At 42.4% G+C, this 23,222-nt stretch overlaps 1 protein-coding gene and 1 pseudogene across 1 annotated transcript in view; one reads left to right on the forward strand and one right to left on the reverse strand.

Moving 5' to 3' along the window:
• PNPLA4 (patatin like domain 4, phospholipase and triacylglycerol lipase) overlaps positions 1-22,933 on the forward strand; it is a 95,712-nt gene extending 72,779 nt beyond the window's left edge. Inside the window, exon 8 of the mRNA XM_073013888.1 lies at positions 20,128-22,933. Coding sequence (XP_072869989.1) covers positions 20,128-20,137 — 10 coding nt within the window. The 3' untranslated portion in view covers positions 20,138-22,933. The remainder of the gene's footprint in view (positions 1-20,127) is intronic.
• Positions 10,449-11,040, reverse strand: LOC119619927 (variable charge X-linked protein 2-like; annotated as a pseudogene).
• Positions 22,934-23,222: the final 289 nt, after the last annotated feature.

The raw sequence follows: 23,222 nt of genomic DNA on the forward strand, positions 1-23,222 counted from the left end.
GCCTGGCACTCATGCCTTTGTTGAAGTACAATCAGGATCATCTAAGTTTCCTACTAACACACTACCTTGGAGTAAGAATGCTCTGTTTTCAAAAATTGTATTCATTCGCGTTCATTTGTGTAAAAGCACAGTTCTTTGGGTGCATGCCAAAGCTACGGATTTAACAATTTAACAATTATTTTCTTCATACTTGTCCTAAATGAATAGTGCCATTCTCTCCAACTGATATACAGGACCACAGTAATTTGTGGGGAAAAGGTAGCAAAACAACATGTCTTCTGTCTATAGGACAATCACCTTTAGAGTAATGCTTACTTGCTTTGAGTACACTATGCTTCCTAGTTTAAATTTAGTCTGAGTGGTATTACACTATGGGTAACTTACAGTTTGACACTTCCATGCCTTGAGACTAAATAAAGGGATCTTGCTGGGGATGCAGTGGCCATGCCGAGCCCACAGAATTGCTTAAAAGGAAGCCTCTTTATGCTTAACCTTGATTCTTCGATGCAGACATTTTCTTGTCCCCTATTACTGAAAGTAAGGGCAGAGCCTCAAGCCTGATACTCACGTTCTCCTGTGTTGTGTTCATCAGAAAACAACCAACACTAACCTCATGTAATGCTTGGGGCTTTGTCCCTATTTTTTTTTTTTCCTAATAGCAGGTTTTGACTCCTATGCATCATGCTTTTCACAAAATTTGGGGTTTCAGCTTTGTTATATACTCTTAATTTTATAAAGTACAAGTTAAGATATAGTTAATGATATTTTGGAAATCTTGAAAATAAAAAACAGTAAAAGTTACTATAACGTTGTCACTTAGAGATTCGTCTCTTAAGATTCTATTTTTCCTCCTCCTTGTCATCTTCATCTTATCCTCCTTCCTCTCCCACTCTTCCTTTTCTTCTTCCTTTTCTTCTTCCTTCTCCTCCTCCTTCTCTTTCTTTGTCTCCCTTCTCATCCCTCTTTTCTTCTTATTTTTCTCCTTCTCCTCCTTCATCATCTTCCTCCACCAGCAAGATATTTTGTTATACTAGCCTGAATGGACTAAGACAGGAAGTGATCAACTCAACCTTCAGTTCCTCTCCCCTTCCTAGAGGGAGCTCTAACCCTCTAATGACATGGTTGGTTTCCCTGGCAATCAGCTCCCATCATGAGGGTGTTCAGGAGCCCACCAGGAGAACAAAAGATGCTCCTATCACCCAAAATATTCCTAGGGATTTAAGAGCTCTGTGTCAGGAACTGAGGGTGAAATACAAAATATTAGAACGAAAGATTCTCTTAGCACCTCTACCTAGAGGATTTTAGGCATTCCTGGCAAGTTCCTGTGCAAGAAACTGAGGACCAGAGACTAAACATGTATTTCTTATTATGTTATAATACCTGATATGGTTTGGCTGTGTCCCCACCCAAAACTCAACTTGAATTGTATCTCCCAGAATTCCCACATATTGTTGGAGGGACCCAGATGGAGGTAATTGAATCATGGGGGCCAGTCTTTCCTGTGCTATTCTTATGATAGTGAGTAAGTCTCATGAGATTTGATGGATTTATTATGGGTTTCTGCTTTTGCATCTTACTCATTTTCTCTTGCTGCTGCCATGTAAGAAGTGCCTTTTACCTCCCACCATGATTCTGAGACCTCCCCAGCCATGTGGAACTGTAAGTCCAATTAAGTCTCCTTTTCTTCCCAGTCTCAAGTATGTCTGTTATCAGCAGCATGAAAATGGACTAATACAGTAAATTAGTACCAGTAGAGTGGGGCGTTGCTGAATAGTTACCTGAAAAACATGGAAGCGACTTTGGAACTGGGTAACAGGCAGAGGTTGGAACAGCATCTTCAGCTTCAGTTCCATGATGAAATCATTGTCTGGCTATACCGTTAAGTGAACAGCGTTAGAGACCAATGTAAGCTCACACCATTGTGAGGTCAACATTAGCACATGGGCAGGGTGGGAAAGAGCCTTTCAGTGGCATATATCACATTGCTAATATAGATCCTCACTGAGGTTACCAAAAATGTTACTCTCTGTGTGCTTCTGTAAGGCTTGAATAATTGTTACCCAATCTTGGATTACTGTTGTCACCAGGGAAAAATTGAAGAATCAAAACCATCTGACTTGAGGCAAATTCTTAAACACACCCAAGTCAGTTTCCTTAAAAAGTAATCTAGGACTTGCTTTAAAATAACTGAGTAGGGCAGGGGACAGGTCAGGTTTAGAGAGGGTAACAGGTAAAATGGAATTAGCTGACTTTTGTAGTGGTTGGAGCTGCATGATGAAAACATGGTGATCACTATAGTAGTCTCTCCACCTTTGTGCATGTCTGACAAGTTTCAAAACCCTCTCAGTTTGGAGGATGTCAGAAACCACTCCTACAGGATAGATGGACCTGAGGACTTTATGCTTAAGTGAAACAAGCCAGTCACAGAAGGACAAATGCTGCCCAATTCTACTTTTATGAAATATCGAAAACTGTTAAACTCACAGAAAGTAGAATGGTCATTGCTAGGGGATAGAGGAGGGGAAAATGGGGAATTGAGGTACAATGGGCATGGAGTTTCAGTCATACAAGATGAGAAAGTGTATTAGGGTTCTCTAGAGCGACAGAACTGATAGGATAGATGCATATATGAAGGGAGTTTACTAAGGAGCATTGACTCACAGGATCACAAGGTGAGGCCCCATGATAGCCTGTCTGCAAGCTGAGGAGCCAGGAAGCCAGTCCAAGTCCTAAAACCTCAAAAGTAGGGAAGTCCACAGCACAGCCTTCAGTCTGTGGTCAAAGGCCGGAGACACCCTGGCGAAACACTGGTGTAAGTCCAAGACTCCAAAAACTGAAGAACTTGGAGTCTGATGTTCGAGGAAGCTTCCAGCACAGGAGGAACATGGAGGCCAGAAGACTCAGCAAGTCGGTGTCTCCCTCCTGCTTTATTCTAGCCACACTGGCAGCTGACTGGATGGTGCCCACCCAGAGCGAGGGTGGGTCTGCCTCTCCCAGTGCACTGACTCAAATGTTAATCTCCGTTGGCAACACGCTCACAGACACACCCAGGAACAATACTTTACATCCTTCCATCCAATCAAGTTGGCAATAGTAACCATCCTGGAAAGTTGTAAGCATCCACTGTAGCACAATGGGCATATAGTTCACAATACTGTACCATGCACCTCAACATTTGTTAAGAGTGTGTATGTCGTGTTGTGTGTGTTTTACCACAAGTTTAAAAATACTCCTGATTATCTTATTCCATATACTCAACATCTTAGCAAACCTTAGTACGTCACTGCCCTTTTCTGGCTGCATGGCGTATCAGAGAAAGTGTGGGTTTGGAGTCAGACAAGCTTCGGTTCAAGTACTAGGTGATCTGGAACAGGTTACTTAGCCTGGCTGGTCCACAGGGTCATCTTTTGTAAACTCAGGATGGAATAAGACAGCCCCATCTATCTTCCAGCACCATTCTAAGGATAACTCATAGGCATTGCTCAGTCATGGCAGCGATTATTATTTTTTGATTAGCATCTAGCCCTCTCCCTGGACCATGGTAGGTGCCCAATAAATGTTTGTTGAATGAATAATTTAATTCATTATTAATGAGTTTTTATTTTATTTTACCCTGCTCCTTGCCATTTTTCTTAGTGCAATTACTCTTATCTAGTTTTGAGTTGTATCCAAATTCTCAATCTAGTTAAGATTCAAAATTACATATCAGCTTGCTGGGCTAGCACTTTTCCTTACTCCTCTCCCTGAAGGGTCCCCAATTCTGTTTCTATTCTGTGTCTTTTTTCCCCTCTTCTGTGGACATGTGTCCAGGGCCCCTTGCCGCCAAAGTCCTTCAGCTAGTTATTCTCCAGCAGAACATTTTTCTGCCAGTGAAAATATTTTCTTTCAGGAATTGACTGAAAGCTGTTTTCATATAAACTTCCCTATGTGAATTGAGCTTATAATTATCTTGCTCTTTCTTAGGATTTCTGCAGAGCTTATGCACACCTAAAGCGTGCCAATTCACACTTGGTTCTGGGCTCTATAGTAAAGTCACAGAAACATGACACCTGTCACGAATGCAAGCTAGGAAGTGGTCCCTAAAGCAGGGGATGTGTCTCGAATGCCTCTGCAGTCCTCGTACAGTGTCTAATATGGTGCTGCTTCTACAGCGTTGAGCAGCAGTCCTTAAGAGGGTGGAGTTTAGAATTTGATCTTTGCAGCCCTGAGTTTTAATCCTGACTCTATAACCTATAAGCAGTATAAGAAAGGTACCCAAACTGTCTGTGTCATTTGTCCAGTGGGGACGCTACCCATTTAACAGGGTGTGATGGTTAATTTCAGGTGTCAACGTGACTGACTGCTTTAAGGAATACGTCAGGAACTGGTAAAGCATTGCTTCTGGGTGACTGACTGCCTTAAGGAATACGTCAGGAACTGGTAAAGCATTGTTTCTGGGTGAGCCTGCACATGTATTCCTGGGAAGAATGGTGTGAGCTGGTGGACAGAGTGGGGAAGATGCCCTCAATAGAGACAGGCCCCATCCAGTTCTCTGAGGGCCCAGACAGGAGAAACAGGGCAGAGGAAAGGCACTTTCCTCCCTTACCTCTTGGAGCTGGGACTTCTCTTTTCCTGCCCTTGGACATCAGAACTTCAGGCTCTTTTTATACTGAGAATTACACCATCCACTTCCCTGGTTCTGAGGTTTTTGGGTGTGGACTGAGTCACACTCCTGGCATCCCAGGGGCTCCAGCTTGCAGACAGCCTGCCCCGAGACTTTTCACCCCCTAATTCCCCTAATAAATCCCCTCTCATCTATCTTTGCTGATCACCTGGTGGTGTCTCTCTAGAGCCCCGATTAATCCACAGGGGTAATGTGAGGGAGAAATGAGGACGTGCATGGGGAGCATTTCACACCCTGCCTGACACATGCCCAGGTCCAATGGGCTGCAGCTGCAGTTATTCTAGAACTTGGCATCAGTGTTCAAAACAGCGGAAGGCCTTACCTCTGATACCCAGCCATCGCATTGAGCTTCTCCTGTCATTTTTCAATTCCAGAGTGTTTTTGAGAGCAATTCTATGTCCCGTGTATCACTGACATGGGGCCAAAGAAAATTCATACATGTAGGGATCTGAAGCTGGGAATGACCAATGGGTCAGAAAGTTCTTAGGAGTCAGGAGCAGAGGAAGCTGCATGGTCAAGGGGAATCGACGTGAGCCTTCCTGCCATGTGTCCTATTTCCTGTGGTCTAATGAGACAAACATATGTATGTAGACATCATCTCATGCTGAGCTCTTTAATATGTACAAGGTGTTTTCAAATTTTCCCACCAACTGTCTTTGACAGCTGAGAATCTGCAGATCACCTGTTGTTCATGACTGTTGTCAAGGGGATCCTCCCTTTAGGGACACAGGAAGATTTGCCTAAAATGTCAGGAAGCTTTGATATTTATTATTTTATTATAAAAGTAAACTGCACCCTTGCAGTTATATTATTTCGGGTCTTTACTCATCCCACTGTTTATTTTCAGCCTCAGCTTGTGGGTAGTTGGAGAAGGAGGGAAAATATTTAACACTCTTATTAACTAATTTAACTGTGTATATAACATGTAGAATAAAGAAAGACTTAAAGGAAGATGTAGTATTTATGACTGCCCCAACAAATTAAAAGATTACTTAAATTACTGATTTTTTTTTCTTTCTTTCTTTCTTTCTTTTTTTTTTTTTTTTTTTTTTTTTTTGAGATGGAGTCTTGCTCTGTCACCCAGGCTGAAGTGCAGTGGTGCAATCTTGCAATCTTGGCTCACTGCAACCTCCACCTCCAGGGCTCAAGCAATTCTCCTGCCTCAGCCTCCCAAGTAACTGGGATTATAGGCACACACCGCCATGCCTGGCTATTTTTTGTATTTTTAGTAGAGACGGTGTTTCACCATGTTGGGCAGGCTGGTTTCGAACTCCTGAACTCAAGTGATCTGCCCACGTCGGCCTCCCAAAGTGCTGGGATTACAGGCGTGACCCACCTCACCTGGCCTGATTTTTGATTAAACCACTTATTGTCTATAATGAATTAAAAGTTGGTGAAAGTAAATTCAGTGACATTTTTGCATTTATAATTTCAAAATCATAGTAACTTTCCAAATCTGAAAATGTCTGAAACACAAGTCTGCCAAACATCACAATAAAACATGAAACCCCAGTGAAAGAGATAGTCAGGATGGATTCCCAACGAATAGCACTTGAAGCTCCTACTGCCATGAAATGATGAAAGAAACACAGTTTAAGTGCCATGGATAATTTTTTCAGTGCCAAAAGAATCATCACAGACTGTTACAACATGCAGAGCTTGAATGGAAATATGGTATTAAAATAAGGTGCATGAAATTAATCCTTGAATCTAATTTTGAAACACACTGCGAAAGTGCTCCCTAATATACACCAACCCCAAAAGTGACCACTGACAAGTTTCAGTTTATTTTAGTTTTATGCTGTCATTATGGAAAAAACGATAGCGAAGGTTCACCAATTTCCCTTTGGAAAGAGATATACAACCACAGCCAATAAGCTTTCCTAAAAGACAGCAGGAGCTTTTCATTCTGACTTGTTTCCCATTCATAACATACAAATATTTATTGTTCAGGGTCAATACAGTCTTGCAAATAAACAGGCTTTGAGTTATACCAAGTATGCTCATCCTTATATGGTATTTCCATATAAGAAATACAAAACAAATATACCACAAAATGATGGCGTTCAGGACATGGGACAATGCCCTGTTTCTGTGGCCTAGGTTTCGTAGGATTCTGTAGGAGGCAGCTACAAGTTCAACATGCATAGCTCTGAAATCCCTTCCTAAGCTAATGACCTGACCACACCAAGGAAAGGATGAAACAGAACCCATCTGTTTCTCAAATGATGCTACCATCTCTTCTAAGCCACCATTAATTTTAGCATCTTTAAAGCTATAAGAACAATGTATGTAACAAGTGAAAATGGCCTATAAAGTCAGAGCTTTACATCTCAAACCCTTATTATATGGAAATTCATATTTTCATAATCATGTAAAAGTTTAATGTGTTATTCATTGTAAGATTAAATGGCATGAATTATTCTGTAGGTGTAATTATTAATACCTGGAAATTAAATCATGATAATTTTGTACTTTATTCTTCTTACAATAATTTCTTCTTTTGCCTGTGAACCATGCTTCAACAATCATAACACCTTACCTTCTAAAATAAGTGATCATATATAGAATATATATTTTATATATGATATATTTATCTTTATGCATTACATATTTATATATTATTTATATCTTATATAGAAATATATTTTTACATATTTTATATATATTTATATAGAATATAAGTATTTATATAGATAATCTATATGTGAAATAGATCTCTATATAAATGTAAATACATAGAAATAGATATATAAATATATAGAGATTATATATTTATCTATAAATAAACATATAAATTATATATATACACATTAGAAATACACAGGGCTTTTCTAAATATAGATATAGAAATACACAGGTCTTTTCTACATATATTGTAAATTCAACTATATAAAATTCTACTATATATAGAAAAGACCTGTGCATTTATATAATTATATATGTAAATGTACATTACATATATACACATTAGAAATACACGTTTTTTCTATATATAGCAAGTTCTATATTATTCTCTCATTGTAAGTATTGACAACTGGGAATTGAATCGTGATAATTTTGTACTTTAATTTTCTTAAAATGATAATTTCCTTTCTCTTTTTATCTGTGAACGATGCTTCAACAATCACAACACCTTACCTTCTAAATGATCACATATAGAATATATATTTTGTATATATTTATATTTAGATATCTATTTTCATGTATTTATATTTATAGATAGGTTTCATATACAGATTTGATATCTATATTTATATATTATTTATAAATATAAATATATGTTTATTATATGTTTTATATAAATATATAGATACAGAATATAGTTTTATATGTAATCTATAAATATAAAAACATAAGAATAGATATATTAATATATAAATATACATAGCAGGTTCTACTATATATAGAAAAGAGTTGTGTATTTCTAATGTGTACATATATAATCTATATTTACATATATTTATATTTATATATTTATATATAAATATATATTCCATATTTTATATCTGTATTTGTATATTTTACATGTAAATATATAAACTATATATATTTGTCTATAGTAAATATAGTTGTATATTTTATTTATATAAAAATTTACATATATTCATATATAGTAAGTTCTACTATATATAGAAAAGACCTGTATATTTCCAATGTGTGGAAATACGAAATGATGTACTTTTGTCTCCTCACTTGCAAAGATAAAAAGGCATTTTTAAAGTGGATAGATTTTGCTCTACTTTCAATTTTTCTTCTTAATTAGATTGTAGGGAGGGGACGCTGAAAGGAAAGACGATGGAAACGATTCTTGCATCGGTTTCTATAAACGAAAAAGTATTTTAACAATGATACCTAAGTAGGTAGAATCCGGTTCTTGGTACTTGGTGTATGTGCTAGCAAGATTGCATGAAGAAACAAACGTTACAAGAAGAAGTGTCATCCTGCTAAGGGGAAATTTGTTTCCGGTGCTCAGCCGTGAGGCAATCCTTATCCTCCTGTCTGGCTAACTGTGACCTCTCCCTTTGACCTCAACCCCACGGGACCCCACTTCCCTCCCTCCCCATATACCACCTATTTCTTCCTTCCCCCTGACCTCACCCACGGGAAACCCACCTTCCCTCCCTCCCCACAACACCCTACTTCCTTCCTTCCTCTCCCTCCCCCCACACTCCTCCTCTTCCTCCCTCTCCCTCCCCACCACACCACCTCTTCCTCCCCTCCCCTCCCTCCCCACACACCACCTCTTCCTCCCTCCCTCCTCCTCCCTCCCCACACACCCACCTCTCATCCCTCTTCCTCATCTCTCTCCCTCCCCACACTCCCACCTCTTCCCTCCCTCCCTCCCCACATACCACCTTCTTCCTCCATCCCTCCCTCCCTCCCCACACCCCACCTCTGCTTCCTCCCTCCCTCCCTCCCCACACATCCACCTCTTCATCCCTCCCTCCCCACACCCTACCTCTTCCTCCCTCCCTCCCCACACACCACCTCTTCCTCCCTCCCTCCCCCACACCCTCACCTCTTCCTCCCTCCCTCCCCACAACCCCACCCTCTTCCTCCCTCCCTCCCTCCCCTCACACCACCACTTCCTCCCTCCCTCCCTCCCCCTCCACACCACCACTTCCTCCCTCCCTCCCTCCCCTCACACCACCACTTCCTCCCTCCCTCCCTCCCCCCTCACACCACCACTTCCTCCCTCCCTCCCTCCCCCTCACACTACCACTCTCCTCCCTTCCTCCCTCCCTCCCCTCACACCCACCTCTTCCTCCTCCCTCCCTCCCCTCACACCACCACTTCCTCCCTCCCTCCCCTCACACCACCTCTTCCTCCCTCCCTCCCCACACCCCACCCCTTCCTCCCTCCCTCCCCTCACACCCCACCTTCTTCCTCCCTCCCTCCCCTCACACCACCACTTCGCTTCCTCCTTCCCTCCCCTCACACCACCACCTCTTCCTCCCTCTCCCTCCCTCACACCACCTCTTCCTCCCTCCCCCTCCCCTCACACCACCACTTCCTCCCTCCCTCCCCTCACACCACCTCTTCCTCCCTCCCCTCCCCCTCACACCACCTCTTCCTCCCTCCCTCCCCTCACACCACCACTTCCTCCCTCCCTCCCCTCCCTCCCTCACACCACCACTTCCTCCCTCCCTCCCTCCCCTCCCACCACACCACCTCTTCCTCCCTTCCTCCCTCCCTCCCCTCACACCACCACTTCCTCCCTCCCTCCCCACACCCCACCTCTTCCTCCCTCCCTCCCTCCCCTCACACCACCCTCTTCCTCCCTCCCTCCCTCCCCACACCACCACCTCTTCCTCCCTCCCTCCCCCACACACCACCTCTTCCTCCCTCCCTCCCTCCCCACACACCACCTCTTCCTCCCTCCCTCCCTCCCTCACACCACCTCTTCCTCCCTCCCTCCCTCCCCTCACACCACCACTTCCTCCCTTCCTCCCTCCCTCCCTTCACACCCACCTCTTCCTCCCCTCCCTCCCTCCCTCCCCACACCCCACCTCTTCTCCCTCCCTCCCCCCCTCCCCACACCCCACCTCTTCCTCCCTCCCTCCCCTCACACCACCTCTTCCTCCCTCCCTCCCCTCACACCACCTCTTCCTCCCTCCCTCCCCTCCCCACCCCCCACCTCTTCCCCCCTCCTCTCCCCCCTCCCCTCACCATCAGAGAACACAGAGTCACTGAGATCATTTTGCAACACATTCATTTTATTGTCTTCACCAGGGGCCACCGTGCTGGTGAGATCTCTGAGGTCTGGCGACTGGAACTGAACTTAGTCGCTGCTCAGCCAGATGGGGTAGTCGGTGGGCCGCCCCCCGCCTCACTCAGCGGCTCCTCCAGCTGGGACTCCTGGCTCAGGGGGTCGTCCTGGGTCCCCTCGCTCACTGGCTCCTCGGGGGGGCAGCTCATGCTGAGGGAGCTCCTGGCTGGGCTGGTCACTGGGGCCGGGGGGCCGCTGGCCCGCTCCCCGCCTCAGGGGCCGTCGCCGCCCGCCGCCATCTTGCTCGCGGCCCGTTTCTTCCCGCGTCTCCCTCCACGAGCTGCTTTTCCCTTCTTGGCAGCTCTGGTAGCCTGGAAGGACAACAGGGAGATGCCAGAAGGGCTCTGGTTGAGGGAAGAGGATGGAGGAGGCTGGGAACAGGGACGTTTCCTCAGAGGCGGGCGGGCCGGGTTGGGGGGCTGTGCCAGGGGAGGCCGGGAGAGGATTCTGGGGAGGAAGGAGGCGAGGGGAAGCCGAGGAGGAGCTTGGGTGGGTCCCTCACCTTCTTCTTCGGGCTACTGCAGCTCTGCTTAGAAGAGGACTTCCTCTTTCGGCTCTCCGTGGTCTTGGCCGGGGATCCCGAGGCTCTCGGCTTCGGACTCATCTTCCACAGCTCAACGGCTCCCAACGGTCACCCGCGGGCTGCCTGGGGTCCCCGTATATACCCCTCCCGCAGTCTCGGGACAATGAGGCGACCACGTCCCTGAGCTGTGATTGGGCAACACCCCACTACCCAGCCAATGGGAGCCCTGGGCGGGAAGGGAGGCCTTCGACGTCACAAAGCACCAGCACGACCTGACTGAGGGAGGTGGCGGGGAGTGACATCTGAGGAGGAAGGCAGGGTGCGCTGGTTGGAGAAAGGGAGATTGGGGTTAGCACGCCTAAGGATAGTTCCCAAACTGACATGGCACCCCTCCTAAACGCCACATGTTCAATTTTGGCAGATCACGTGGCACGGGAGGGTATTTCTGCCATATGGTTCCCTGGACCCCCCCCACTCAGTGGTACATTCTATTTCTCCACACCTGCCATCATTACCCAGTTTCTGTATCACCTACCTAAAATTCCTCCATGTTAACTGGGACGGGTTGCGGGCTATACGAAGATGTCAATTGACCAGGCACACTGGCGCACGCCTGTAATCCCAGCACTTTGGGAGACCGAGGAGGGCGGATCACCTGTGTTCGGGAGTTTGAGATCAGCCTGACCAACCTGGAGAAACCCCATCTCTACTGAAAACACAAAATTAGTCGGGCGTGGTGGCGCATGCCTATAATCCCAGCTACTCTGGAGGCTGAGGCAGGAGAATCGCTTGAACCCGGGAGGCGGAGGTTGCAGTGAGCCGAGATAGCGCCATTGCACTCCAGCCTGGGCAACAAGAACAAAAGTCTGCCTCAAGGAAAAAAAAAAAAAAACTGTCCATCAGTCATCCCTCTCTCCTACAAATTCCTCTGCTGCACCTTGAGGACCATTCACTTCTTGGATGCGATCAAAGAACTTTTCCATCTCATTTCCTTTTCCCACCGTCCACATAGTGCCCCTCAATGTTTCATTCTCATGGTTTAAAGCACTGGCTTCAGGCGGTGAAGATCAGCAAACACACTCACTCAGCTGGGTCTGTATCAGGCTGGGTTCCTCAGAGAAGGAGAAACTAAGCCAATAGGATATTTGTGTGTGTGTGTGTGTGTGTGTGTAATATATGTCATAAACATCTATTTACTATTGTTTGGTATTTATGAATAATATTATATATATGATATGCTTTACTGTAAGCAATTGACTCACACATTCACACACTGTGGGGGTCTAGGAAGCTGAAATATGTAGGGCAAGTGAGCAGGCTGGAAACTAAAAGCTTCTGCACAGCCAACAATCAACAAAATGAAAAGGCGGGCTATGGTTTGGGAGAAACTATTTGTGAACCATACATCTAATAATGAGTTAATATCCAAAATATATAAAGAACTCAGCTCAATAGCAAAAAAAAAAAAAAAAAAAAAAAAAGTAGTCTGGTTTACAAATAGGTAAAGGACTTGAATAGACATTTCTTGAAAGAAAACCCACAACTGGCCAACAGGTTTATGAAAATGTGCTCAACATCGTTAATAATCAGAGAACGCAAATGAAAACCACAGTGAACTATCACCTCACACCTGTTAGGACAGGTATTATCAAAAAGTCAAGAGATAAAAAGTAATGATGGCAAAGGTGTGGAGAAAAGGAAACCCTTTTAGGGTGTGCAGAAAAGGGGACCTTTACAAGACAGAAATGTTATTGGTACATTATGAAAAACAGTATAATGGCTCCTTGGAAAATCAAAATAGTTCTACCATATGACCCAGCAGTTCATCTGTTGAGTATGTGCCCCTCCCCCAAAATGAAATCCACATCTCATAGAGGTATCTCCAGTACTAATTCTAACTCATTCATCACACAGGAAATAAGAGTTTCTATTTGAAAACACTGTTGTTGTTGTTGTTTTCACCATCCTGGTGTCAAATACTTATCCTATTCTAGACATCTCTTCTTATTTCTTGCTTTGTAATAACCTAGGTACTACTACCCATTGACAGAACTAACTCGTTATTCCAACAAGAAATGAGAAATGTTGAGGAGAATGCAATGTTATACTTCTTGTCTTCAACTAGTTATTCTAGTTTTATGGAGGATTCTGTATTTAACTCTTACCCAGGTAACTCTAGTTACTGTATCCACAGTACCTAGTCAACAATCCTAAAAAAATAAGAACACAGAGTTGACTAGAATGGTTACTAAACTTTCTATGTTCAGCCAGTTTTCCTACTAATTGCTAGTTGTTTATTCAACTGTTTGCCTAGGTACTATTAAATGTCTAGTTTTATGTCACTAAGACATAAGAAAAAGTATTACAAAGAATATATTTATTACAGGTACTGGCTTCATCTAGTTATCTCTAGCCCAGGAAGAAAAAGTGATTTTGTGGGCCAGGCCCAGGATCCCTGTGTTGTGTGCAGCCTAGGGACTTGGTGCCCTGTGTCCCAGCCACTCCAGCTGTGGCTGAAAGGAGCCAACATACAGCTTGGGCTGTGACTTCAGAGGGTGGAAGCTCCAAGCCTTGGCAGCTTTCACATGGTGTTGTGCCTGCAGGTGCACAGAAGTCAAGAATTGAGGTTTTGAAACCTTCACCTAGATTTCAGAAGATGTATGGAAATGCCTGGATGCCCAGGTAAATGTTTGCTGCAGGGGTAGGGCCCTCATGGAGAACCTCTGCTAGGGTAGTGTGGAAGGGAAATGTCAGGTCGGAGCCCCCACACAGAGTTCCTACTGGGGCACTGCCTAGTGGAGCTGTAAGAAGAGGGCCATCATCCTCCAGACCCCATCATGGTAGATCCACTGACTGTGGGCCTGGAAAAGGCACAGACACTCAATGCCAGCCCATGAAAGCCAGGAGGAAGGCTGTAACCTGCAAAGTCACAGGGACGGAGCCGCCCAAGACCATGGGAACCCACCTTTTGCATCAGCGTGACCTGGATGTGAGACCTGGAGTCAAAGGAGATCATTTTGGAGCTTTAAAATTTGACTGCCCCTCTGGATTTTGGACTTGCATGGGCACTGTAGCCCCTTTGTTTTGGCCAATTGTCCCCATTTGGAATGGCTGTATTTACCCCATACCTGTGCCCCCATTGTATCTAAGAAGTAACTAGCTGACTTTTGATTTTACCGGCTTATAGGCAGAAGGGACTTGCCTTGTCTCAGAGGAGACTTTGGACTGTGGACTTTTCGGTTAATGCTGAAATGAGTTAAGACTTTGTGGGGCTTGTTGGGAAGGTATGATTTGTTTTGAAATGTGAAGTTTTGGAGGGGCTAGGAGTGGAATGATATGGTTTGGTTGTATCTCCACCCAAATCTCACTTGAATTGTATCTCCCAGAATTCTCATGTGTTGTGGGAGGAACCCAGGGGGAGGTAATTGAATCATGGGGGCCAGTCTTTCCCTTGTTATTCTCATGATAGTGAATAAGTCTCATGAGATCTGATGTGAGATCCAGGTTTCTGCTTTTGCTTCTCCTCATTTTTCTCTTGCCACTGCCATGTAAGAAGTGCCTTTTGCTTCTCACCCTGATTCTGAGGCCTCCCCAGGCTTGTGGAACTATAAGTCCAATTAAACCTCTTTTTCTTCCCAGTCTCAAGTATATCTTTATCAGCAGCATGAAAACGAACTAATATAATACCATAGGTACTTTAGGGGAGGATTGAGTGGAACTGGACAAATATGTCCAGGGTCCTCCAAGCTAACTGCTAGGTCATTACTAGAGTGCAGGTCTTTCCTCATTCAAACACAAACACAGACCAGCAGCATCACATTGACTGACTCAAGAGAGAGAATAGACAGAGACATCCCTGCTCTTTTACTCAGGTCCCAGAACAATCAATTCTACCACTGGGAAAAATTAAAGTGGGTGTTTGTTTTCTGTAGGTGCTGGTGCTGTCTTTTTTTTTTTTTTGCGTTGCATTTGCAGCTTTTTAAAAATTATCACCTCCTTCGCCTTTCTCTTTCTCTTCCTCCTCCCATACCTCCTCTTCCCTCACCTTCTTCTTCACCTTCTCTCTGTGTCTCTCTTTCTATGTGTGGTGGCAGATAAACATGAGAGCGTATAACAAGGGGCATATATAGGTCTATCTATCTATCTATCTATCTGTCTATCAATCTGTCCTTAAAGATATGTATATCTCTAAAAACTTAATTTATAGATGGTGCAATAGCCTTTATGTGTCAATATTATATTTTTGATCATTTACTCACGAACTTAAGTGGGTTAAATACATGACTCTTAAAAGCTGTATAATACTCTTTTTTATGCAGGGTCCATGATGTACCTACCTATTTTATATGATTTGGCTCTTTGTCCCCACCCAAATCTCATCTTGAATTGTACTCCCATAATTCCCACATGTTGTGGGATGGACCTGGTGGGAGATAATTTGAATCACGGGGGCAGTTTCCCCCATATTGTTCTTGTGGTAGTGAATAAGTCTCATATGATCTGATGGTTTTATTAGGGGTTTCTGCTTTTACATCTTCCTCATTTTCTCTTGCCACCACCATGTAAGAAGTGCCTTTTGCCTCCCACCATGATTCTGAGGCCTCCCCAGCCATTTGGAACTGTAAGTCCAATTAAACCTCTTTTACTTCCCAGTCTCGAGTATGTCCTCAGCAGCGTGAAAACAGACTAATACACTATTTATTCTTATACATGGACTATTTTGATCTTTTCCATTTTCTAAAATTAAGACAGGATTGGATTTAGGATGCTTCTTTGACATGACTGTGACCCTGCATGCTGGTTAGCCAGAGCCTGTGGTATGTGACTGTGAAAGAAAAGCTCTTAGTTTCATGTAGCAAGAACAAGAGTTGACTTAAAATCAGCTACTCAGAAAAATAAATACATCAAATAATCATCCAACTGTGTATCTGGAAGATGTCGAGAAAATCTGTAAAATAATATTATCATTGTCATTGTGACCAAGATGGAAGAAATAAGACTGATTTGTACCCAAATCAGACAGGTTATATAGTCTCACTTCAGTTGAAGTATGTTTTTTCAACATGATCATATTTCAATGCTGCATGACCATTTTTAAAGCAGTATTTACTCTGAATAAATTTGAAGACCTCTCATCATTTTAACCAGTTTTATATATGTTGACAATCTGGGTAAGAGTTGTCTATGATCAGGAGAAAGATTTGGTGGGTAAGAAAATCGTGAGGCATGTTTAGAAGTTGGAGAGGAGAAATTCAGATTCTGTGACCTATTAGGTCTGTTTTTAATCTATTTCTGAGTCATCTACAATTTTGATGATCTTTTGGTTGTTCCCCCAAATTCATCAAGTGAGCTCACCTTTTAATTATTGTTATCCACTGATCCAAATCGTTCAGAATATAGTTTTTGCATTTATTTATGTTTTTACTTTTGTGTCCTTTTGTATCCTTTTTCTTCATAGGTCTAATGAGTCGTTGATACTGTACTGTATGGAGGTACTGTACTGTATGGATGGCTGTCTCTTTTCACTGTATTATCTAGAAATGAAATACAATCCATGGCAGGAAGCACAAAGAGGAGTTTGGCAGTTAGGCCTCCTTATGTCTCAGAATTGTGTCCTGAGAAACATAACTGAGAAAATGGCTTCTGGACACCAGAGGACACTTGAGATTCTCAGAGACAAGGCATGAACAGTCCCAACAAAAGACTGTCCTTCTCACTCATTTGATGTTTGTATCAGCTGAAAACCAAAAGATTGTGAAGCAACACTGGAATGGAGACAAGGCACAACATAAAACATAAAGAATACATGAAGACAAAGTCCATCAGAAAACCCTGAAGAATTTGGTACTCCTGAGTGTTCATATTGAGTAGTTTGGGAAGCTTGGGCTGAAAATTTAGGTCAACATTTGTGGATGGCTATATATATATATAGCCTTTACCTATGAACTCATATGGGTTGAAAACATGACTTGGCCAGTAGTGGTGGCTCATGCCTATAATCCTAACAGTTTGGGAAGCAGAGACGGGCGGATTGCCTGAGCTCAGGAGTTTGAGATCAGCCTGGGCAACATGGTGAAACCCTGTCTCTACTAAAATACAAAATATTAGCCAGGTGTGTTGGCATGTGCCTGTAATCCCAGTTATTCGGAAGACTGAGGCAGGAGAATCGCTTGAATCTGGGAGGCAGAGGTTGCAGTGAGCTGAGATTGTGCCACTGCACTTCAGCCTGGGTAATGGAGTGAGACTGTTCAAAACCACCACCACCAACAACAACAAAAACATGACTCTTAAAAGGTGTATAATTCTCTCTTCATTATTTACCTACATAGGTATACTTTTTGCTGAGAAGAGAAAACATACACATTTATTCCTAGGGGTGAATCTTTTCCTTCCCCTGATCTCCTGCTATTTCTCGAATTAAAATTCAAGGAATATTGTGTGGGCTTTTATGAGTAACAGTAGATGCAATGTGCAATAATTCATTTGCAAAATTATAAAAACACTACCCAAATCGACATCTCTGTAATACGTTTCTCTAGAGAAGACAAGGATATAACATCAAATTGCCTCTCAATGAGTGTATACGCGAAGGCCCAAGAAGTGTGTATCTGCAATGCCCTGATAAACTGTTGACTTCAAAAGGACTGCACACAGTTTGCTCTCAAGCATCAACAATCAGAAGTAAAGCACTTGGCCTTTTTCAGAGTCTCCAGATACTTCTATCGATCCAATAACCACATTTCCTGTGCAACAATAGTCCTGAATCTTGCTGCTATTTTTGGACCTTTTCCTATCTGGTATTTGGGAAAGCTGTTTGTCAGGGAGGAAGGAGAATGACAGAGTAGACATTGAGTACCTCTATATATCTCATAGCCCCTATCGAGAGGCTCAGTATAAGAGTTAGAGGGGTGACTCATTCCTGACAACCTCATATGATTACAGGAGGGCCTTACTTCCTTCCTCTGAGGCTGCCCTTCCTTATTCCATTTGATAGTCTCTGCCAGTGCTAGAAAATGAATGATAGTCACCCAAAAGCTTCCCCTGTCTCTGAACACAGAACATAATTAGGACATTATCATCATCATCATCATCATCATCATCATCATCATCAGATAAGAATTTCTGGTACCATCAGCAGCATAGCAATATATCCTTGTCCTTTTCTGATACACTGAAAAAATAAAAATGAAATGATTCATACCTCACACTCCGTTTAAGCATGGCCACTGGAGCCCACATAGCATTAACTTCAAGAACAATGATAGAAATGTCCTTATGCAAAGCACATCTCACTCTCTGTAACAGTTCAAACTCCATAAATGTCAGCAAACTGCCTTCTGGGAAGAATGGATAAAAAAGGCTAAATTGCTACAAATCTATGCCCCCAAAAGAGACAATAGGAAATCATTTTGCAATAGCCAAGTGCACAAAATATAATATTATAAAATACGGAGCTGGAAATCACAAATTGGAAATAAAAATGGGGACCTCAACCCCTGCAGAAAGTGAGATAATCAGCTACTATATAATGACTAAGAAAAAAGGGGAGAAGAGCTACAATTTACAATAATAATAAACCATTATTCTGAAGTGAAGTTGGAAAGATAATCTTTACAATATGGAGAGAAAGATGGAATTAAACCAATGCTACAAAATGACTTGTTCATATCTGAAGAGGCAGTGTGAGTGAATCATGTTCGCACAAACACTTTATTTTCCCATGTCAATAGAGTTATTGCATATGAATTTTAAATTTTGTTTATTTGTTCAAAACATGATTTTATAATTTTAAACAAAGAGGCAATTTTAGCAAAGCAGGATATGAAACATGTCTGGGATAAGTACCCTTTTTGAGAAAGAGCTCAGGCTTTTTCCTATTCAATAGTGATGTTTTAGACTCATGGTCTCTCATGAATGACTCCTTGTAGGGGGTAGGGGGATGGATAATCATTCAAGTTAGAATTGTTAGTTCTGATACTGGCAATAAGTTCCGGTTGGGTTTTGTAATATCTTCCATCATTTATATCGCTTACTTCTTTTGGAAGAGCATTTTCCTCGATAATCTACTCACACCCTGCATCTCGTCCAGCAGCAAGTTTTCATCTGTGTCTTGCAAATGTGCTATGAATCTGATGGTTTTGGCCCATGTCTGCTTGCACCTCCTGTCTGAGCCCCCAGGCCATTCTGCTTTTCTCACAATACCCCTTCACACCACCTTCCACTTGGTAACCGGAATGGTCCTATAAAATTGTAAATCAGGCCTTCTTATTGAGAGGCTACTAACCTGTCCATCACTCTCCACCTAAAGTAATTAAACCCATCTTTTCCCCATGGTACATCACTTTTATCTCTCTGAGTTTTCCTCTTACAACTCTCTCTCCTCCTGTTCATTATGCTGTGAAGGCACAACACCTTTCTAGAACCTTTATCTCAGCAGTTTATCTTGCCAGTTCTTAGTTGCACTGCCAGAAATACATACTCCTCACATTTATTTTTCATGGTAGGTTCCTTCTCACCACTCAATTTTCTGCTCACTTGTTGCATCCACCAACTTATGCAGCTGTACCTGCCCCCAACTTACCCGTTGGCCTGTTACTCTTTCCTTTTCTTCATAGAGGCTCATCTCATCCAATGTCATCTTCTGTTCCATTACCCTCTTTCATTTTCTTCATTGTTCCTAATTTTAACCAATAACAGCTGTTTTAGTGTGTTATGTACCATCTGTCTCACACCGATTTAAGTATCAGCTCCAGAAGACAAAAAGCCTTGTGGTTTTGTTCATTATTCTCTTTCTAGCACCTAAAACCACTCGGAACCCAGAATGCAATCTTTAAGTGTTTGTTGAGTTAATGAATGACTCCATTCCTTGGTGTTTTCAGGAAACAGGACAATAGACAGGCAGCCAAGCTAGGATCTGGGAGTTGATGCCCTGAATTTGCTCCAGTGTTGTCTGTCCCTTCCTGGCATTGCTGTTAGAAGCTTCTCTGAAGTGGTTACTGCAGCCAGCAGCACACTCCCCAGGCCCTTCAGAATGGCCCCAGCTAACTTGCTAGCAGTTCCCATTAGCCATCCTGAGCCAGCACCGACATTTATTTACTCACCACTCAGAACCTGTGAATGGTAATTTATTTGCCTTTTTTTTTTTTTTTTTTTTTTTTTTTTACCCAGTCCTCTGTGAAGCAATGACTATGGCCATGTGGATGAGATAGCAACAGCAAAGGTGATGCTTCCATGAGGACATATCAAATACTGCATTGCCCAGATGTGACTATCAAGAAATAGTCCTAGCAAGCTGCAAGTCCTCTCTTCTTTCTTTTCGATGTTGCCAGGAGGATGGTGTCCTTGGTGGTGGTAGGTATGACTCATGGTACACAGTAGTATGTGTGAGTGAGGGTGTGTGTGAATGTGTGTATGACCCTGTGTCTGTATGCCTGTGAGTGAATTTGTGTGAGTACATGCATGACTCTGTGTGTGTGGGTGGGAGGAGGGCTTTGCTGCTGATGGAAGAGAGCCTGAGAGCACACGTGACAGGTAGGTGAACTGAACTTTCATTCCTGCTTGCCACTCAAGCATTTCTCTCCTTCATATGGGAGCAAACAGGACACTTTTTTACTGATTGGAGATGGCTCACACGTGAAAAATTGGTTTCCCCCCAAAAATGTTTATAGTCATGCACTGATTAATGATGGGGATACATTCTGAGAAATGTGAGATTGGGCAATTTTGTCATTGTGCAAACATTAGAGAGTGTGCTTGTACAAACCTAGATGGTATAGTCGACTACTCACCTAGGCTATATGGTATAGCCTATTGCTCCTAGGCTACAAACCTGAACAGCATGGTACTGTACTGAATACGGAAGGCAATTGTAACACAATGGTATTTTCATATCTAAACATAGAAAAGGTAATGCGTTGTGCTACAATATTAGTAGGTGATAGAATATTTTCAGCTCCATTATAATCTTATAGGACTACCATTGTATATGTGGTCCATCATTGATCAAAATGCCATTATGCTGTGCATGACTATACTTTTGTTTTTCATTTCAGTCATAACAATACAACACCAACAACAATTATAATGATAAATATCCATTTTCTGCTTACTTTTGCCAAGCACTTTTCTAGGAAGATTACACATGTTAATTTACTTAATTCTTGTAGCACCCATGGATTAGGTATTTTTCTCATCATTAGTGTTTTGTCGATGGAACAATGGAAGAACAAAAATAATTTTGCAATGTTTACATTGGCAAAATTGATATGCATGGAAATATGACTTGCAGGACTGATTTATAGCACACCCTTTGGGATAAACCTTTGTCTTCCCACAATTATAGAGAAAGAAGAAGGGCATTTGATATGGAGTTAAATGGCATAAATGGCCCTTGACCTAGCTGACAAAAAGAACAACTCTTGCCCCTTATTAGGATATCACTTTCAGCCTCTCTAATGCTCAATTTTCTCACTATGAAACGAGATTAGCACCTCCCTCACAGAATATTGAGGAAATTAAATGAGCAAATGTATGTGAGAAGACATTTTAAACTGCAAGCACTATATTAACATGATATATTTAAAGCACACCATCAACTGACAATTGCCTGGGTCCTTTAGCTATTTGGGTCCTTTAGCTATTTCAATGTAATTCACCAGTATAGGTTTGTAGAGGAATATGACAATTGAAGATTGGTGTTTCAGAATTATCTGATCGTCATCTCTAAAGATACACTCTTGCAACTGCATGTAATGGAAACATTTACTTCCGCTCCCGTCCCTTCAATTATGATAATGTCCTCTGTAAACTTCTCCTGCATATATTAGCTAATATATTTTCTGATACCCATTTCAGCCCCTTGGAGAAACTCCTCTTAGGATCCTTTCAAGCATCCTAAGCCTCCTAGACTTTTTGGCTTCTTTGTATTTCATTTGATGCATTGTTCCTCTTTTATTGTTTTTAATTTTCATCACCTAGACACAGCCTTCACATAATCATCTTTCATGTTTCTGAATACTCCTTCCATTCTGATGGTTCTTCTTTCCCTTTCCTCACTAACTATGGACCTCCTTAACATTTTGACCTAAGGAGCTCACTTATCCACTCATGCATGTGTCTCTTTTCAGAGATCTCATTAGTTTTTACTATGTGCTGTGGGCGGTTCTAGGCAAAATTACATCAGTGACATTTTACATCTTCTCCCTCACCTCTCTGCCTTTTCTCAGTGTTGCCCAATTGCCTGTTTCTCTGATGCTCTTATAAAGTTCCAAGTGTCTCAGGGCCCCCTTCCTGTACAACATGCAGGATTTTCTGGTAATTTTTTTGTCGAATTCCATCATCAAATCTTAGCATTTCTGAGCTTACTGCATTGTCAGGGGGGTAACAACCAAACTAACGAAATCAAGATTTTACAACATTTTTATTTTGACCAAGCCCGCTCCTGCTTACATTTAAAGAAGTAGATAAATTCTGAACAAGAGAAGAAAGAGAGTGAGAAGAAGGAGGGGAAGGAGAAAAAGCAGAAGGAGAAGGAAGAGGGAGAACTAAGTAGAAATCTGGGAGGGTTTTGTTAGCTTCAGGTTGCATCACAGGGATAGATGCTAAATCATTTAGAGCACTTAAGAGATTTTCTTGAATGTTTATAACAGGGTAGAAAGTTCTTGTCCAGGAGGAGATCCCAAGTCTCACCAGGCATAAGACCTGCTACCAGAGGTGTTGTCTAATCTAATCTTGCTTTGAAGGGACTACTCCGATTTATTTGTATGTTTTAATAACTTCAAAAAGATGTAATGAACATTTCTTTTTCATTTTATGCCTTACCCCTACTTTTTTTTCTTTTTTACTTTTTTCTTTTTCGTTTCTTTTGTTTTGTTTTGTTTTGTTTGAGACAGGGTGTTGCTCTGTTGCCAAGTCTAGAGTTCAGTGGCACTATCATAGCTCACTGCAGCCTTGAACTCCTGGGCTCAAGTGATCCTTCCACCTCAGCCTCCTGAGTATGTGGGACCACAGGCATGCATCACCATGCCTGATTAATTTTTTAAGTTTTTTTGGAGAGATGGGTTCGCCCTATGTGGCCCAGGTTCATCTCAAACTCCTGGGCTCAAGCAATTTGCCCACTTCAGCCTCCCAAAGTACTGGAATTATAGGCATGAGCCACCATGCCCAGCCTCCTTCCCTCTTTTGCACACTATGAATCATTTACTAATCCATCCATCCCATCATTCTATATATTGTCTTACCCTCATTCATTTGTTTAATAAATA

This window comes from Chlorocebus sabaeus, chromosome X (assembly GCF_047675955.1).
Source record: "Chlorocebus sabaeus isolate Y175 chromosome X, mChlSab1.0.hap1, whole genome shotgun sequence".
NCBI classification, from domain to species: domain Eukaryota; kingdom Metazoa; phylum Chordata; class Mammalia; order Primates; family Cercopithecidae; genus Chlorocebus; species Chlorocebus sabaeus.